Source organism: Salminus brasiliensis, chromosome 8 (genome assembly GCF_030463535.1).
Source record: "Salminus brasiliensis chromosome 8, fSalBra1.hap2, whole genome shotgun sequence".
NCBI lineage: Eukaryota > Metazoa > Chordata > Actinopteri > Characiformes > Bryconidae > Salminus > Salminus brasiliensis.
Genome location: NC_132885.1, coordinates 12,834,280 through 12,852,466, shown reverse-complemented (window position 1 = coordinate 12,852,466; position 18,187 = coordinate 12,834,280). Strand labels below are relative to the sequence as shown.

Sequence of the window (18,187 nt, the reverse complement as noted above, 5' to 3'; positions counted from 1 at the left end):
AGATTTCTTGCTACTCCCGGTCCTGCGAGCGTCTAGGCTGCTCCGCACCTCTGTGTGAAAAACACAACCACCCCCCTCTGGCTTCATTCGTCCGCCACGTTAGAAAATAAGAGGGGGAATATATCAGCGGCTCATTTTTTCCATCAGCAGTGTTCCCGGCGCTGGCAAACGCGGGGTTTTCCGCGATTTGAGAGAGGGAAGGTCGATGTGTTTGCTCTGGAACCAAAGAGCTGTGGTCTCGGGGTGCAGAGGGACCTGCGGTCAGCGCAGAGCAATGAGAGAACGGCCTTCCCAGGATGCTTTGCTCTTATGCCACACTGCTCTGTACTGTTGGCAGGAGGACGACAACACACACACTCACTCTCATGCAGGCAGTCTAAGGGAGCGCAGGGAAAGAAACCAGGCTTGGATACGTAGCTAAAGAGCTGAGCTTTAAAAGAGAAACACTCCTCTTCCTCATCAACAGAACAGGGGGAGAGACAGGGGGAGAGACAGGGGGAGAGACAGGGGGAGAGACAGGGGGAGAGACAGGGGGAGAGACAGGGGGAGAGACAGGGGGAGAGACAGGGGGAGAGACAGGGGGAGAGACAGGGGGAGAGTCTAAATGGCCAGACCTCTGAGACAGAGATATTTGCTCTACAGTAAAAGCGTGTGCAGACACAGACACACACACACACACACACACACACACACACACACACACACACACACACACACACACACACACACACACACACACAACTCTAATGATAAAAAACAGCAATAACATGAAATGAGAAAAGACAACATGCCAATCTGCCTGTTAATCCCAAACTCCAGTGCGATGGCTCTGGGCTGTGTGGCCAGAGAGAGTTATTACAGAACCCAGCGAGAGGAAGGTGTAACACAATTTTGATGGGAATTGGATTTTGAGGCTAGAAATCACATGATGCGTGGGCCAGATTGTGGGGGAGGAGGAATGAGAGAGAGAGAGAGAGAGAAAGAGAGAGAGCGAGAGAGAGTGAGACAGAGAGACAGCCACAGCACTGGGGAGGTTTTAGGTAGATTAAAAGCATGCAGCCAGGGCTCTTAAGACCATCCTGCTAATTAAATATGTCAAAGCTCATGAAGAGGCATTTGGGGCCTTTCTATGCGTCAGACCCCACCAAACCCACCTAGTCAGCAAAGCCTTCGGCGGCCTGTCAATAAACATTAGCTCGATCATCAGTAAAAACTGCAGCAGAATGGATTGTTTTATTAAACGTACGACCGGCCCTCTTTTTTACTGCAAGCACAGAGAAAAATAACACCAAACGCAAAACACAAGCCATTAGTCAAATGCCAGTTCTGGACGCCAGGCCTGTCACTTAGAGACTGCAAAGATGTATAGAGATGTCTCGTGACAGAAACTAAAATTAATTCTTTAAAAACAAGCTCCAAAAAGTTGCTAACAAGTTCGAAAGAGAACAAAATAAGATTGGAGCCTACAATCTGTCTCTCATCCCCCTTATTCACATGGTGGACCTTTAGTTTACTATGGCAGACACAGACTGGGTGTAAATGAGGCAAGTAGTCAGTCAGCAGTTTTGGGGAAGTGTGGTAAAAATGGGTGCTAACGTCAATCAGGTGTCCCCGTTTACCCGTTGTTCAGACCAGCTTGATGAATTCCCTGTTTAAGTCATGGTTCCTCTCAAGGTTTTTTTCATTTCGCTCTTCTCTGGCTCACACACTGAGTTTGGGCCCAACGTGGTGCCCAATCTCACATCCCAGTCCTGATTTCACTTTCCCTGGTAGTGACACTATATGGTCAAAAGTATTGGGACACATACATCGCCCACCTAAAGAATATTTTATGACATTCCATTCTAAATCCATCTGCATTTATATGGGGTTGCCCCCCCCCCCTCCATAATTTTGCAGCTATAACAGCAGAGCACTGACGACATTTATGCACTATGCTCCTCAGCACTCGGTGACCCCACTCTGTACCTTTACATGGGCTGCCCCGTCTGTGGTACATACTGCAAAGCGAGTTGGAGGTGAGAAGCACAGCTATATTGGAGGCTTCTCTACGTTTGAGGCAGATGTTGGCCTCTCAAAATTTCACCTTCAATGGTGCTGCAGTATCTGACATGTACTAGTGCCAGAGTGTAGCTGCTGCATCATGTAAGTTAGAATTAAAATATTAAATCTTATTTCCGTGCTTAGTTTTCAGTGGCTACAAACAGGACCCCATTAGATTGAGTTACTGAGCAGCATACACTAGTAGATTACACGCGATAAATGTTTTATATGCCTAAAAGGGACGATCAACGATCTGAGTCGGCGCCCTTCAGACACTACTCTGACTGATGTAACCAACCAGCACAGACTCAGCCAGACTGACAATCGGGGCTAAACCCTGGCTAAAAATCATGTACTCTAACCCCTGGCCATCATGTCCTCATCAGCATCTAATGATAAACTGGTCAGCACTTGCTTTAGCCTTAGCTCCAGCCTCACTTTCCCATTTAAAATCTACAAGTTTCCCATGGCTATTCTTAAATAATAAAATATGGTTTCACATGTATTTCTGTGTGTACTGACAACGGTTTGTATTATTGATTATTTAGCCTCCTAACAACCCTGCAAAATCTGCAAAGATGCAGACAAAGACTCCTAAAGCTACTGACTGACTCATTCGCCTATCCATGCTTTGCTCCAAAAAAGCAATCTTTCATAGCAGTTATTGCCACATACTTGACAAGCTTTACAGAAACCTGGCAGACATCTCCTTTAATGTAATAAAATACTGACGCACACAACTCAAAATGTAACCAAAGAAATCTCTCATTTAATATCACCTGAAATGAACTAATATTGCACTCCAAATGCATGCAGTTAAAAACCATTCTGCCATTACTGGCTTTGTCTCTGACAAAATTACCATCTTGCCTCCCTGCCACTCATATATTTTGTGAAACACAGAACAATACAACTGTTTGGACGGATGGGATAAACATCTGGGTGAACGCAAACATCTGGGCCAACCCCTATAAAAGAACATTGGTGGCCCAAGCATTGAGAGATGAATTACCTCCCGTCACACACCCTATGTGATGCAATAAGCAAAATGAATCAGGTAAATAATCACTACAGCCACCCTGCGAACATCTAACAAGGAAATGAGAAGATATTGAAAAATGCAGAACAGCTGCAGCCACACATACGCAACGAGGAACATCCACAGTTCTAGAGACATGAAACAGGACGGGAGTCATGTGTGGTCTCAGGGGGTGTTTTGTGGGTGAAATGCATAATGGCAGCAGGTCTTTCTTCACACATATCAAAGCCACAGTCCGCAAGGTACTGGCTGGAAGTGAGGAGAGAGGCATATGAGAGGGGGAAACCCTCAGGCCGTTTCCTCTTCCTCTCTTTAATCTCCACTATCATCTACCTCGTTTAAGCGTAACAGCAGCTGGCCCCGAGCTGAGCTCCAGATTGCAGAGGAAGAGAATGACTAATGGAGAAAGGGGTACCAGGGACAGAAGAAGATGGACAGATGAGGAGAGCAAGCATCTGGTGAAAACATGTTCCATCAGCTTGAGGGCCACACATTCAAGGTGAGCTTATCAGTCGGACCAATAAACACACAAGCATACACAGCACATTCAAGAGTACTGTAAAGTTGAGCATTGGCCGATAGCTAATGGCCACCTTTTAATTTTCATCCAAGATGGCAATTTAAATAAGACATACTAATCTGCTAATTCTTTACATATTTTAGCATGTTTAGTATGTTTTAGCATGTTTTGGTCTTTTTTTTTTTAGAATATTATAATAGGGTTATGTCCAGTGACATAATTTGCGTGTGTTGTGCTCGTTCTCTCCTTTCGCTCGCTAATGAGTTTCAGGTGCTGCTGCTGACTGTAGATGATCGGACGCGCTGATTTGCTAAGCCAAAGCGCGGGACTGGCTTAAAGGCGTAGTGGTTGGCTGCCTCCAAGCTCCCGGTGATGTTGCATGTGAACAGTCCAGCACATTTTGGTGGTTTTCTTGATTAAACACATCTGATTCAAATAATCGGTTATTTGCAAAGTCTAGTAAGTGCTTTAGTGCAGGGGAATCACTGAAATCTGCTGGACACTGGCCCTCCAGAAGTGAAGAAGCCTGGTATACACTCTGAAACTGATATTTGGCTTTTGGTTAGTATTGCGAGTATGCTTCATATTTCAGATCAGTTGTGTTCATAGACAATAGAATATTTTAGCACTGGTTTGGTTTCATTTGCATTAATGTAACTATTGTAACTAAAAAGGACCCCTTTCTGATATTTTAGTTTATTTTAACATGTTTCAAGTGAGGCCCAGAAAAATAAGGACATTCGTTCCTAACAGGGACAGTATTACAAGCCAAGCATGATATATTATAGGTAAAAATACAGGAACCTAAATGGCTTGTGACTGGGGTGTATTGGTTTGGGAGGGACCAATAACGTTAAAAAAGTTTTCCCATGTATATCTCACATATTACACATTCATGAAAATCCCCTAAAACGATCAATAGGGACCATAAAGGTGGTTCTTCTATGGCATCACTCCAAAGAGCCTTTTTTAGCACCTTTATTTTAAAGAGTATATCCAACCTCTCCTTACAGTTCACTGCAGTATCCCTCACTCTAATAACTAGATAACTCACATACCAGCTTTATAACAGATGCTAAATAATTCAATGCGGTTACTGAATATATGATACTGCTGTGCTTGATACACACGTACCAGCACACCATACATTAACACACCTCTACCATGTCAGCGTCACTGCTGTGCTAAGAACAGGCAACCACTCAAATAATGTCTGGTGAGCGGTCCTATATGTTGGTCACTTTCCACTGATGGATGGGGTGCGGGGTGGCTGATTAATTGTGCAGTAACAGATGGGCTATGGTTTGTAATTGTAAACCTACAAAATGCATAGGGAAGGTGTTTCTGATGAAGTGGCCGACAGGCATAGGCTGAAGGTAGGAGGTGAGCCTAATAAAGTAACCTAGTATATGCTTGGACAATCCATTAAGTTGGACCAAGTGCTACTGAATTTAACAGCTGAACCACGGAGCTGCTGTTGTGACTTTGAAAAGGAAGAAGTCTGTCCTCGCTGCTCTCCAGCCCTGCTCGGCCTGCGCACTCAATCTCTGCAGCTTCATGCCTCAGGCCTTCATCCATCAGCATCAGGCCAGATGGAAGCCCTCCATCAACAGGCCACTGAGCTGCTGCCTAAACCCAGCTGTTTGTGCTTGTGCGTGTGCGCTTGCATTCCTTACCTGACTTTTGCCCCGCCAGGGCGCCCACTTTGCTTTCATCTGCAACTTAAAAAAAGGACAGCCAGAGAGAGACAGCCAGAGAAAGAGAGAGAGAGAGAGAGAAAGAGAGAGAGAGAGAGAGAGAGAGAGAGAGAGAGAGAGAGAGAGAGAGAGAGAGATTAGGGCAGGGGGAAAAGTGTGCCCACTCTCAGGTTACCTTTTAATGACCGCTAATTACAGACACATGGCCAGCTGTGAGCCTTTCGATCAATACATATATACCGCTGAGGCACCCCTGCCCAGCTAAATGTGGACAGATTAGCTTCAGGGGTGAGTGAGAGTGTGGACGTGTGTGTTTATCTATTCACACCTTGAGAGACCAGTCTTTTTCTGACAGCTTCTTTAACAGAGCGAGACAGACGTTAAGTTTGGCGTGAGCAAGCTTACAAATCTGAGACTTGGGGGAAAAACCTTTTCAAACAGAATTTTAAAAACATCCATTTGGAGAAGAGGGAAAAAAGCCAACTGCCTTTTTCTCTAACTCCAAAGATCCTACAAGCTCTAACATGATACAACATGTTAACAACTGTATCTGATACCCCCCCACCTTCCAAAAAAGCCTGCACTTCTTGTCAATTTTCCAGCAGCTGAAATCCTCTGTTCTCCAGCAGCGAGTGCTGAGCCTGTTTAAAGCTGGAGAACATGGCGCTCCTGCGTGTGCAGAAGCAGGACTTGTGTTTCATTAGGAGGCTGTGAGCTGAAGCAGCTGTGCCCCTGTGCAAGTACACATGTCTGCGGCCAGCCCGCCAGCGCTTAGCCTCTCGCTTGCCGCAGCTCAGTTGTGCCATGAAATGGAAAATAAATCAGTAACCAGACCCTGACAGCGAGTGGAACGTCTACTGGGTAAAAATATATATATATGTATCACCCAGCCAATAACGAAGCCGGTTCACTTAAAGAAAATGGGGGTGTTGAACTGGAATGCTCTTATGGTTTTCATTAGCCAACACTCATTCCCTTGATGCCACCTGAGAAGCGTGTCATTTTAGGGATAAAAGCACAGGGGCTGGAAACTGGCCGAGATTCGGTATAATTATTGTGTGTGCCAGCGCTGATACAAGCGGCAGGCTATAGGCGTCTGGGCCCCTTCAACAAACATATAGTGGCAAATCTGGGCGAGCAGCAGAGGCAGTGGCTAGGCTAATCCATGGGATTTTAAAGAGAGAGAGCAGCAGCTGCCAGCAAGCTCGCAGCAGCGAGGGACGGCAGCAATAATAGGTTTTCATTACACTGCAATCGCTTTTAAATAATCCTTTTCATTTTTCATGAGGTCAATTTTTCCCAGCAGAGGAGTGAAACAGACTAAGCGCCAGGCTCTCTGGGGTGCTCCGCTCATGTGACCACTCGCCACACAAAAAAGCTCTACGAAATACAGCGGCCACATAAACACTATTAGACCAATTTTATCATATTCTGAGCTAAAAAGCACTCAGCTCAGTCAGCCAGGCTAAACAAAACAGCTTTAACAAGATCAGAGTCAACAAACTAGCCCAAACTAGCCCCATACAAAGCAACCGTGTAACTGCACTAGAGTCATTTTGCCTCTTTTGGCAGCACATCGCATGTAGAAACCCATTACAGCATGCTCAGGACTGTAGCAGTGTCCGTGCTAATTTCTGGTACGTACATCATACTTCATCCCAGATTTATAAAGATGTTGAGTCCGCAACAAGGAACTATTTCATTCTGAACAGCTTCCCACGGTATCACAGTCTTACAACAGTAGCTGCTCACAGACAATTCCAGCACTAGGCCTGCAACTGGAAAGCACCATTATTTAACACTTTCCAAAAATGTTTCCAAATTCAAAGGAGCAGTGAGTAAGGGTAGGGAAGAGCAGGACAAAACCTTACTGCTGTTCAGTTTTTGCTAAATAATTTGAAATGTATTTAAGCTAAATGGAAATATATCTTAAATATTAATATAAAACATCAATGGCAAATGGCAAAACAATGGCATAGGAGGGCACAGTTTGATATTAAGAGGGATCAATAAAACCAATAACATATATTTAAATAGAGAATGAGAATGTCCAGTAGCAGCTGGCTTATAGTGTTCTGTCAAATTATAATAAATAATAATAATTATTAATAGCTAATTAAATTGACAGCAATCTCAATAAAAGAATAGATATCAATATTACACTTGATATGATTTATTTGACTAAATAAAGGCATTTACATGAGATATAAAAGTACATTTTCATGTTTTAATGCAATTTTATTTCAAGCAACCTTGAACTGTTTGAGACAAAAGGTTTGTTCACCTTAGAGATACAAAGTTTATTAAAAAAAAAATGAAGAGGAAAGAAATAATAACTTGACATTTAAAGAAGCATTCAGCTGACTGAATAATTAACAAATGATTAATTGATGTTTAATTATGCTTGTTAAACTTAAAGCTATTGGTCAGGCTGCTTCGCTATCAGCAGCCGGAACCAAAGAGAGCACAATGGGCCATGCTCTCTCAGTGTGGGTCGACAGCACTTTCTCCCTTCACCACTCCCACTGTGATGTTGTCACAATGGTGTCTGTTGGATGATCTATTAGAGCTGGGGATCTGGCGCTTTCCTCAAAGTGTGATGCCTGCCTAGTGATGTTACATTAGTGCCCGTTCGAAAAGAGGTGGTGGCTGACTTCACATAAAAGGCTTCAACAATTAACCAAGCTGTTTTCGAATTCATTTACTCTACTCTACATTAATACTGCGATTTCAATTCAAGTGTTACTACAGTAGTAGTCATTTTTACTGAAGTAGTAATTTTACCATATTTCCAACCCTGCGTGTGACTGAAATACAAATGCAGTATTCACAAGTAAACTTAACTGCACTTCAGTAACCGTCACCTATCGACAGTGCTTTCCTGTTATTCCACTTGGACCCAGGCTTTTCCTTAAACAGAAACTGGGTAATGGTGTTTTTCCAGCGTTACTAAATCTAATTCTGCACATTCCACAGAGAGGGGTGGAAACAATACAAAAATAGGTCAATGAATAATGTAGGCATTAACTTCCCGGTAACAGCATGCTCTCATCGACCGCTTGCGTTCTTAGCCTGCTGGTGAGAAGAAAAGCTCAGGAGAATAACACACTTTGGCCTTGGACCCCCACACATACATGAAAGACCACCATTTAGGACAGATCCTGATCAAAAGGACTGGAAAAAAAGAGGACCAAACCAAAACACATACTGTTCTCCCATGGATGACTGAAGTATTCTCTCAGGAGAGGCTGGTTTTAACTAGTGTTGAGTGTGCACTTTTTATCCACTCAGCATTAGTTCAGCAACAGACTAGAATAAATTACTGCTTTTTAAAAACCTCCACTGTGGCCACTGACTCCAAATATGGCTTTAATTACTACCTTCTAAATAGTATGCAGCATAAACCTCTTTATGATAATAAACTATATGTCCAAAAGTAACCAGACAATTACCCCTTGTAATAGGTAAAGGCAGCTATCTATGGCACACTCATTACTGACAGGTGCACAATTGTGCACACACATCTCTATAGACAGGCATGGCCACAAGGTGCAGAATGGGGCGCTCTGGAGCAGCTGTATATGACCCTCACTCTGTCTAATGCAAAGCGTCGACTAGAGAGTGGTCTGGAGCTTCATCCAATACCCTTGGGATTACTTGGAGTGCTAATCAATCAACATCGGACCTCACTAATGTTCCAGTGGCTGGATTCAGTCAGATCCCCATTCCCATCGTTTCAGCATCTAGTGTAAAGTCTTCCTCCAAGAGTAGTGGCTGCTAATGTAGCAAACGAGGCACACAATCCCCATCAATACCCTTGATTCAAGAAGAAATGTCTAGTCAGTAAGTACTGCTGGTGATTTTACCCAGAATCATTCCCAATAGGACTTAAGATTAGCCGAAGACAATTCTTTATCATTCTTCAAACTCCTTGCGAGATTCCTCTTAAACGGGGGGTGAAAAAGAGAAAGTGTGAGTAATGAAACCCAATCAGTTAGTGTAGCTGTGCTCCTACTGGAACATCACATTGCAGGAACCAAATGTGAAAAACTAATGAAGTGTAATTGAAATTCTGCTGCATCCAGTGTTTTAGCAGAGTGAAATATTCCTCACTCTGTGCAAAATGGGGGGAAAAAAGGAGAGCTAATAGGGTCATCCTTAGCTAATATCTGAAAATGTGCTGCAGTGTTCAATTTCCAAGCTGCACATTCAATTTTTAGAGTCATCTTACCCATCAAATCCGCACAGAAAATGACTCGCAGGAGGCGACATTTCATTTCTGTTTCGCTCTGCTCTTCCTCCCTCGAAGGCAATGGCCCGGCGGGTTCTCGCTTCTTCTCTTATTTACTCCATCTCTCTCTCAACTCATCTGCACCTGGAGCACCTCTCTAATCTCGCCCCTTGCTCTCATTACTCCATCCATCCCCTCGCTCTGTCCAGAGGGAGGCAGGGTGGCACCAAACTGTCACTGATATCCTCTTTGCTAAGGCTCTAGAGATACCCACAAAAATGCCAAAAGTCCAAAAGCAGACCGTACGTCCTCCTTCAAGCCTCTTGGTAAATCTTTTTTAGTGGTTTTTAGGGACAATTCACCCCATCTTGGCATTCTTAGTGAGGTAGGCTTACCTAGTGCTGACTTGAAAAATTTGTCTGATCCTGACAGAACCTGAAAGTTCACTGTTGGGGTTTAGATTTCATACTGGGGTTTCTAACAGATTTTTGACCTGCATTTACATCCATGTTACTTTGCCTTACTCTTTCCCCATTTAATCCTGTTTTTTATTTGGCATTCAGGAGTCAAGAGGTCCAGATTTAGTAGAGAGGTTCAAAAGATCAGCAAAATAAATCCAGATTTTTTTTAAAATGCTGTTCAAATGCACTGACTGTTAAATACATTTGTGGGAATTACACCTATTCTGTCTGTCATTATCACTATATTATAGGTCAGTAGGTGCTATTACGAGTTTTCTTGGTCTCTGGTTGGTTGAGGCTTAAGAGGGTTTGGACGATTTCAAGAAAGCCCAGGTCAGGTTTGGACTTAAATGTTGGTGATGACAAGCCCACCATAAACCTGGAGCCAAGACTGAGTCTCAGTTAGCTGGAACACAGTCTGTGCTGCGTTATCTAAGCCTAGATAGTCGGACAGGAGTCCAAACACAGCAGAAACTGACTTACTTCGCCTTTTCTGTCACTCCAACACCAGTCACTTGTCTGACACTTGGTGAAACTATAGCCGAGCTAGCTAAGTAAAGACTAGCTTTGTGAGTAGGTTTCAGCCCAAAATCAGCTTTATGTCGTTTTAACACCCATTTTAACACCCTGACAGTTTAACATTTAACATTGACTCCAGGTTACACCTTTTTTTTTTGTTTTTGTAGACAGTCTTAATGGGCATCATGTCTTATTTTCCTTAGATGTCAGACACCTGGTGTTACAACCCTTGGTATTTTATACAGAACATTGTGAAAGAGTGTGAAAGGACAGCATGGTAACCTTTACTGAGAGCTGTAAAGGTGATCATACTAACAACACACTAAAACAGCTCTACAAACATCAAACAAAGCAAGGGATCTGAATGTCAAAGCATACTGGCACCATGGCTGCTCTGTGTATTCTCTGGTGAAACTGCAGCTTGTTTGACTGAAATGCAGAGAAAATACTATGTGTATTGAGTTTTGCAAAATACCCGATCACATATCTAATCACAATGCATTTTTATGCCTTGAACAGACTTGAAATCTGCAAAGCTGTGGTTGTAAGCCTGTTTTCCCTGTGGCCATATTAGGGATTCAAGCCACCAAGACTTTGACTAATGCACTACACTGCTGCTGGTTAAAATAAGCAGCAAATGCAGCATCTAGTTAAGTATGAGACCAAACCGTTTACATGGCAGCATGTCGCTGAACATTCACAATAAACAAAGGCTGTTTATTTCATCAGCATTGGGATCACTGTACAATGGTACAATAAGCATCACTTTGAAGGTTTGTACAGTTAGCACTACAATGCTTTTGAGAATGTGGGCCAAGGCAGACTTGGCACTCTTTGTTTCTAATGCTTAACTGCACGCTTCCACAAAAAGGCTTCCAATGCACAAACAATCCCACACGCAGTAAAGAGAACAAAGCCATTAGCCAGGTAGTAGGCTTAAATATCCTCTACAGGTTTACACCCACTGTAATGGTATGCATGCCTGCAGGGATGCCCCCCAGAGAGAAGGCCTGGGGCACAGCTCAGCCAGTTCTTTTTTTTTTTTGCCCATGCCAATGTGAATGTGAGCATGCCGTCAAAAAATTCAATTAAAACACAATTCAAACATTCTATTATTCATGAACTATTGGGATTTTTTTTAACTCTTCTTTTTAATTTTTTTTACAGGTTATGTATTATTAATATCATAGCACTCATATCGAAGACATCCAATTTCATACCCGCACACTGAATCAAATTACATTTGGTTTTTACACGGGACGAAATTGGAATGCGGGGCTGATTCCGCTGCCCATTGTGTCGCCCTCCATAGCGACGGTCACCGCGGTCACCGGAGAGCCGCCCCTTCAGTCCTCTATTAAATAAAGGGCCCTAATACATTCACAAGTGTTTGTTAAAACGCCATCATGTGACACAGATTTGGTTTGCGTTCGCATGTGATGCATCTAGGAAAGAGGGACTGTTATTAGATTTCTGGGGCCAAATTTGAACGTGGAACACAGATTAATTGCATTATGGAGAGGATGAGCATTGATCTGTTTCCTAACGTGCACTTAGTCCAGTCAGTAGCCATTTCATATCAGAAAGAGATTACTAGGGCAGCCTGAGCGTGTCTACATTTCTGTTCTCTCTGAGGAATCCAAAAAAAAGATGAAGGGAGAGCTTTCAGTCAGAGGTGTGTGTGTGTGTGTGTGTGTGTGTGTGTGTGTGTGTGTGTGTGTGTGTGTGTGTGTGTGTGTGTGTGTGTGCGCGTCTGGGTTTGGTTACATTGGTGGCACTGAAAGGTACATCACAGATCTACTAGTGTCTACGATTGGTCGGTAAGAGACCACCTTTCTAGTTCAAATTGCAATTAGATTACCCAGTTTTTAGCATCAGGTAAAGAGCAGAAAGCACACTACATAACAGAAAGTAACCTAGTTATGCAGTGCACCCACCTTTTACCTTCATTACAACTTCATTGGTCCATTGGTAGATTTGCTGGTCTACCAGGTTGTCTTTTCTCTGTATATTTTAAACATCAGCTCAGTGTGTCTTTTTTTTCTCAGACTTTGTACATTTCCATATGCCCACACTCCTCCTACTGCTTTTACTCACGCAACAGTCACTAGTCTGAATGTAGTCTTTGGATCAGGGGGTATGGTGTCTTACCTAGGTCCATGCTCTTGGAGGACTTGACATGATGATGTTCAATAATGGAACCTTGTGGACCTACAGCGGTCAGAGGGCTTTCCGGAGAGCGTGAGCCTGATTCCCACTCCAAACTGACTCAAACACACACATGGAAACATAACATACGGCCCTTAAACTTCGATTCGAATAAGGTTTTACACAGGTACACAAAGCCAGAAAGTAACTCATCCAAATATTACACATTTCAGAATACTAGAATTAAATACTGAGCCACTCCAGAGTTGTCTCTTTCTTAAGAGATGTTAGCCAGCGCAATGGAGCTGGGCACCCAGTGCTTTGCATGTACCAGAGAAGACACGTCTTACCCTCCTAGTGAGCACGGTACTGTGCTAGGGGGAGTTGCTAGGAGAATGGGTTGGTCAATACCAAATTGGAAGATAAAGGTAAAAAAAAAAACCTTTTAACACTAAAGTATTAGTGTTAAAAGTTTTTTTTTTTTTACCTTTATCTTCCAATTTTAATTGAAGATATTAATAGAAAGAAAAGAAATACACAAACAGACCAGTGTGTAACACATTCCTCCTTAAAATCTGGCAAGAGTTCACAATGCAGTTTCCTCTGCTGTCTGTTGTAGACATAAGGTTTTGTTCCAACAGTAACGGTACTCCTTTATAAACAGTGCCGTGAACTGAGATGATATTGTATATTTTTAAACCAATATGTAGTATCCTCCATAACTACTGACACGTCTGCTAAAGATGAGTCAGACAATAAAAAATGTCATTCTTTTTCATCAGCAGTTCGGCAAGTTAGCCCATTTCCAACCATTCTGGTGGGCACAAACAGAACAATGGCACAGAATTTACATTATCAAAGAAAAACAAATAATTAAAATAAATAATGCAACATAGTAATAACAATAATACCTCTGATTAGGGTGATGGTTCATGCCTCCATTCAAACCTCCATCCTGCCTGTAAGGACTTAAAGCTTCATCTTCACCATAACCTCCATTTGGAACTGTTAAAGAGTAGGCAAAGAGGAGAGAAGCAGAAAGGCCATCATTAAAGGCGTTTGAGAGCTGTGTGAGGAACATTATGCAGCCTAATTTAAGCAAGGGCTGCTGGGGTCAGAAAGAAAGAGTGTAGCTAAAGGTGACAGTGTGGCCGCTGCCCAGAGAGAGAGAGAGATGGACACAGAGACAGAGCCTATTATCAGCTCAAAAACACTGCAATCGCCACTCACGCTTTAATGATCATTCACTGTTTGGATAATGGGAGCAATGCTGCAGATGACTCTTCACCCTAAGCTTAGTTAAGACAGCAAAAATAGGAGTTTGTATGTGTGTGTGTGTGTGTGTGTGTGTGTGTGTGTGTGTGTGTGTGTGTGTGTGTGTGTGTGTGTGTGTGTGTGTGTAAGGAGAAAAAAGTGATACGCTTGGTAAAATACAGTTGGCACTGGCTGTGGAGTACTAGAATGAAAGAAAATAAATAATTGGCATTTTAACGATTACTTCAATGATACTCTCTTAGCAAAACGAGTTATGAGACATTCCTGCATAATGTGCACTGATATATGTGTGCGTGTGTATGAATGTATGTATGTACAGGCATTGCACCACTGTAAGCAAATCTATTCATGGTTTCAGGCAAGTGTGTGATAAACTCAATGAAGTTTAAATGTCCATTACTTCTCAGCTAGACTAGACTCATGACTCCAGCCATACTAAAGTAGTATGTAGATCTGTAACGTTTCAAATAAAAGGGGGGGGGGGCATATAGCTGAACTATTGCTTTACCAGCGGGGGAAATGACAGTGGGTAAAGCAGCTAAGAGAGCAATACAAAGACTGTGTGCTCAGCTTGAGCAACATTTGCCTAAACTGATTATCACCAACTGCTACATTCTACCTAGCACCCGGGAGGCCATACACCTCCTGGCTCTCATCTCCATCTCACTAAACAAAGACACACCAGTGAGCAAAATCTGTTCACTGTGCGCAAGCCTACGCATGCATCTCTATTTCACTCATGATCACAGCATGATCAGAGCGCAATTCAGAACCATTTGAGGCTGAGGGAGTGAATAGTGCTAGCTAGAGATGACAATAGGGGTGATTAATGCTCTTAGAAATCAACAGTGCAGAACTTAACCCACTGCAGGGGGTGTTTGTGTGGAGTTCAATATGACAAATCTTTTAAATTCCTAGATGTTTAACAAACCTTCTACATTACTGATACTGGAGAGTCACTTTCAGTGCTGGAACCCTTTTGCTCTTAAAGAGTACAGCCACCCTTCATTTCTGATGAGCTTTAGTCTGCTGGCACATCTGAAAATGTAAAATGCTTGTACCAGGGCGTTTCGCAAATGCCGCTGATGCCGCTATATATATATATATATATATATATATATATATATATATATATATATATATATATATATAGATATATATAGATATATATATATAGATATATATATAGATATATATATAGATATATATATATATATATATATATATATATATATAGATATATAAAGCGCACCTTTCAACACTGCGCTCATTCAAAGTGCTAGATAATTCATTACATGTTTTAAAATATGTAGGGATATAAACATAATTAAAAATAATACATTTAAAATATAAATTTAGGACAAAAAGCCCTGTTACTTAGAACTGTTACTTAGCCCTGTTACTTAGAACATCCTACCACCCCTAAAAAGCCCCGAGTGGTGTGCAGAGTGGGACACTTCGTTTCCAATTAGGCTGATAAAAACTGAGCCATGCCGCTTTGCCGTCAGTGGCTGGAGTCTGAGGGAGCGCAATTAAGCATGCTATATCCAAATGGGTAGGTGGAGCTCTCTGCCCTCAACACTTCTCTGCGTGTCAGCTGCCCGGCGATAAAGAGGTGGTGGCTGGATTTGAATGTATCAGAAGACGTTTTAAGTTCCTTACCCTCCTAGTGTTGGGAGCACTGCTAGTGCTAGGGGGAGTTAAGAGAGGGTGGGTTAATTGACAGTACCAATGATGACAGTGGGTTTTGTTTTTTTTTCATTTAATATAGATATTGAAGGAACCATTTCTATTAACAAAACATGCTACTGAGTTGGTTTATGCTATGATGTGATGTTCCACATTTTTTTGGGCCCCTAATCTGAACTGAGTACTGGCCAAGTACTCAAGTAATCTTTTTTTATCATCACATTACATTGTGTTGAACTCCGATTGTGAGGCAGTTTGACTGAGCTTCTTTTTTTAAATATGTGGTAGTGGAATCACTTCAGTTTTTCTAGTGTGAGGAAAGATGGCTTTTTCTAGTGGCGTTGTTGATAATAGAGCTTTAACTGTAAAACAGTCCGCAGACATTTAGACTGTTCTGATCTTCTGAAAACGTGCCTCACTTCTGCAGGTTATGTCTGTTCATGTAGCCTCTAGCACAGGCGTAAAAATAAAGCACAAATAAGAAACAGTAAGGATAAAACAGCCCATCGCCAGGCAATTAAAATATGCTTGGACCGGCCTAGTTCCCTTAAAACGTACCTAGATCGGCCCTGGTCTAGAACCATGCCGACTTCAGTGTTCATGGCTTCTTTAAACTTTAAATGTAGGAATAAACAGAGTGCAGCGAATCTGCAAAGTAAGAGTGGCACAGTGTGCTGCGTTTAGATGTGTGGAGCGGAGTGTGTGGCAGGGAAAGCGGTCTTCTCTCTGTCTGCGTGATGGAGAGGCTGTTTTGGCACAGTGGGGTTGGAAAGCGTGCCTGACAAACGAACAGATCAGCAGGCTGCGCATAGGCAAACCAGTCATCATTACTCATGATCCTGCACGGCGATGACTGTTTATTAGTATTAGTACATATCTCATCTGTTTGTGTGGCAGAGGGTGAGGGTGATTCATCATCCACACACACACACACACGCATGCATGAACGCACACACACACTAAAGTTGCACTAAAGATGAACCGATGTTAAAGTGAGTGAAACAAAGTGGCTCCTCAAACTACTGTGTATTCCAAACACATGCAACCACACACACTCACACACACAGGCAGAGTTATTTATCAGCTAAAGTGAGGAAGAGCAGGAGAGAAATAAGACGTTTCATCTGAAGATGATGGATCAATGGCTCTTCAAGCTGAAGAAGGGTTATTAATCCTAAAGCGCTGCTACCAAACCTTTCCCCAAGCCAGAGCACCGCAAAGCGGCACCTTATCGAAAACATCCCGCAGCGTAAAACTGTGTTTCTTCTAGAGACGTGAATATAATTCTACTACTGTAGAGGCCGCACAGGTCAGGACCAGCTATATCTGAGCTGTGTTGTGTGCTCTCTGTATGTCGAAGAACCACGGGCAAGCAGCACAAGCCACTCTCTTCAACACACAGCACATTAAGGGTCATTTAAACTATATATTGTGCATCTTATTAATCATGATCAAAGAAGATTAATGGGGCATGGAGAAACAAACTGCTTGTGGATTGATTCATTTACCCAGTATGGTGCTCCCAGTGGATTCTACGAAAAGCATCTGATCACTTTGCATGGACATGCGAGGAACAGAAACCGAACCTTGAAATGAAACCCAAAAATCTCCAGATAAACTTCCATCTGCTCAGTACAGGTCAAAAAAGGGGAATAAGGCCTGGCCCAGCTGAGAAGTTAAAGGCAGGCTTCTTTCAGAAACAGACATACTTGTGCACTCATATCTCCCCACGCCACACAGCCCACCACGGTTCCCGGCCCACTGATATATTGGCTTGTAATTACACACAGCTCTCCTGAGGAAAGCTACTCCAAATGAGAGCACATCATGCATAAATATATAAGCAGTCATTAGCTTTCTTTTACTGCTCTAGCAGCTAACTGTAAATGTCTTTACTCAGACTTTATTAGCCCAAATGGCTGAAACATGCAGGGGGAAAACACAACTCTTGCCATTCTCTTGAAGAGAATATTATGCATCTGAAATACTTTATTATTCTACATGTTAAACAGCCCACAATACTGCGGCATGTGCGCAAACATGGCCTAGATAACATTCAGAAGATTAACATAATGCTCTCAAGGTCAGTAGTGAGGGAAAAAAAACAAAACAAACAAACAGCAAGAGCACGCAGTAAACACAGCACATCTTTTATTTAGGCTTTACTCAAGAGGAAGCCATACCTTGAATTATTCCCAACTGGATTGTAAGCGGAAATGAAAAGAGAGAGTATTAGAAAAAGCACATATTTATGAAACGTGAAATCAACAGTAATAAATAACAAGCAGATGAAGGTTTGTGGCTACGGTTGATCATTACTGGGTTCTACAAATCTAAATGGGATAGGAGGTAAAGTGTAAAGTAAGAGTGCGCACACACACACACAGAGAGAGAGAGAGAGAGAGAGAGAGAGAGAGAGAGAGAGAGAGAGAGAGAGAGAGAGAGAGAGAGACAGAGAGACAGAGAGAGAGAGAGACAGAGAGACAGAGAGACAGAGAGACAGAGAGAGAGAGAGAGAGAGAGAGAGAGAGACAGACACAGAGAGAGACAGACACCACACAGACA

The 18,187-nt window shown here is 42.5% G+C and overlaps 1 protein-coding gene across 6 annotated transcripts in view; it reads right to left on the bottom strand.

Moving 5' to 3' along the window:
• Nucleotides 1-18,187, bottom strand: part of pard3bb (par-3 family cell polarity regulator beta b) — a 297,029-nt gene that overhangs the window by 116,552 nt on the left and 162,290 nt on the right. For 5 of the 6 annotated variants that reach the window (XM_072685655.1, XM_072685657.1, XM_072685659.1 and 2 more), the window contains 3 exons: nt 13,570-13,663; nt 12,662-12,774; nt 5,279-5,323 (listed from right to left, as the gene is read on the bottom strand). In XM_072685655.1, coding sequence (XP_072541756.1) covers nt 5,279-5,323; nt 12,662-12,774; nt 13,570-13,663 — 252 coding nt within the window. The remainder of the gene's footprint in view (nt 1-5,278; nt 5,324-12,661; nt 12,775-13,569; nt 13,664-18,187) is intronic. The other variant, XM_072685658.1, reaches the window with a different exon arrangement.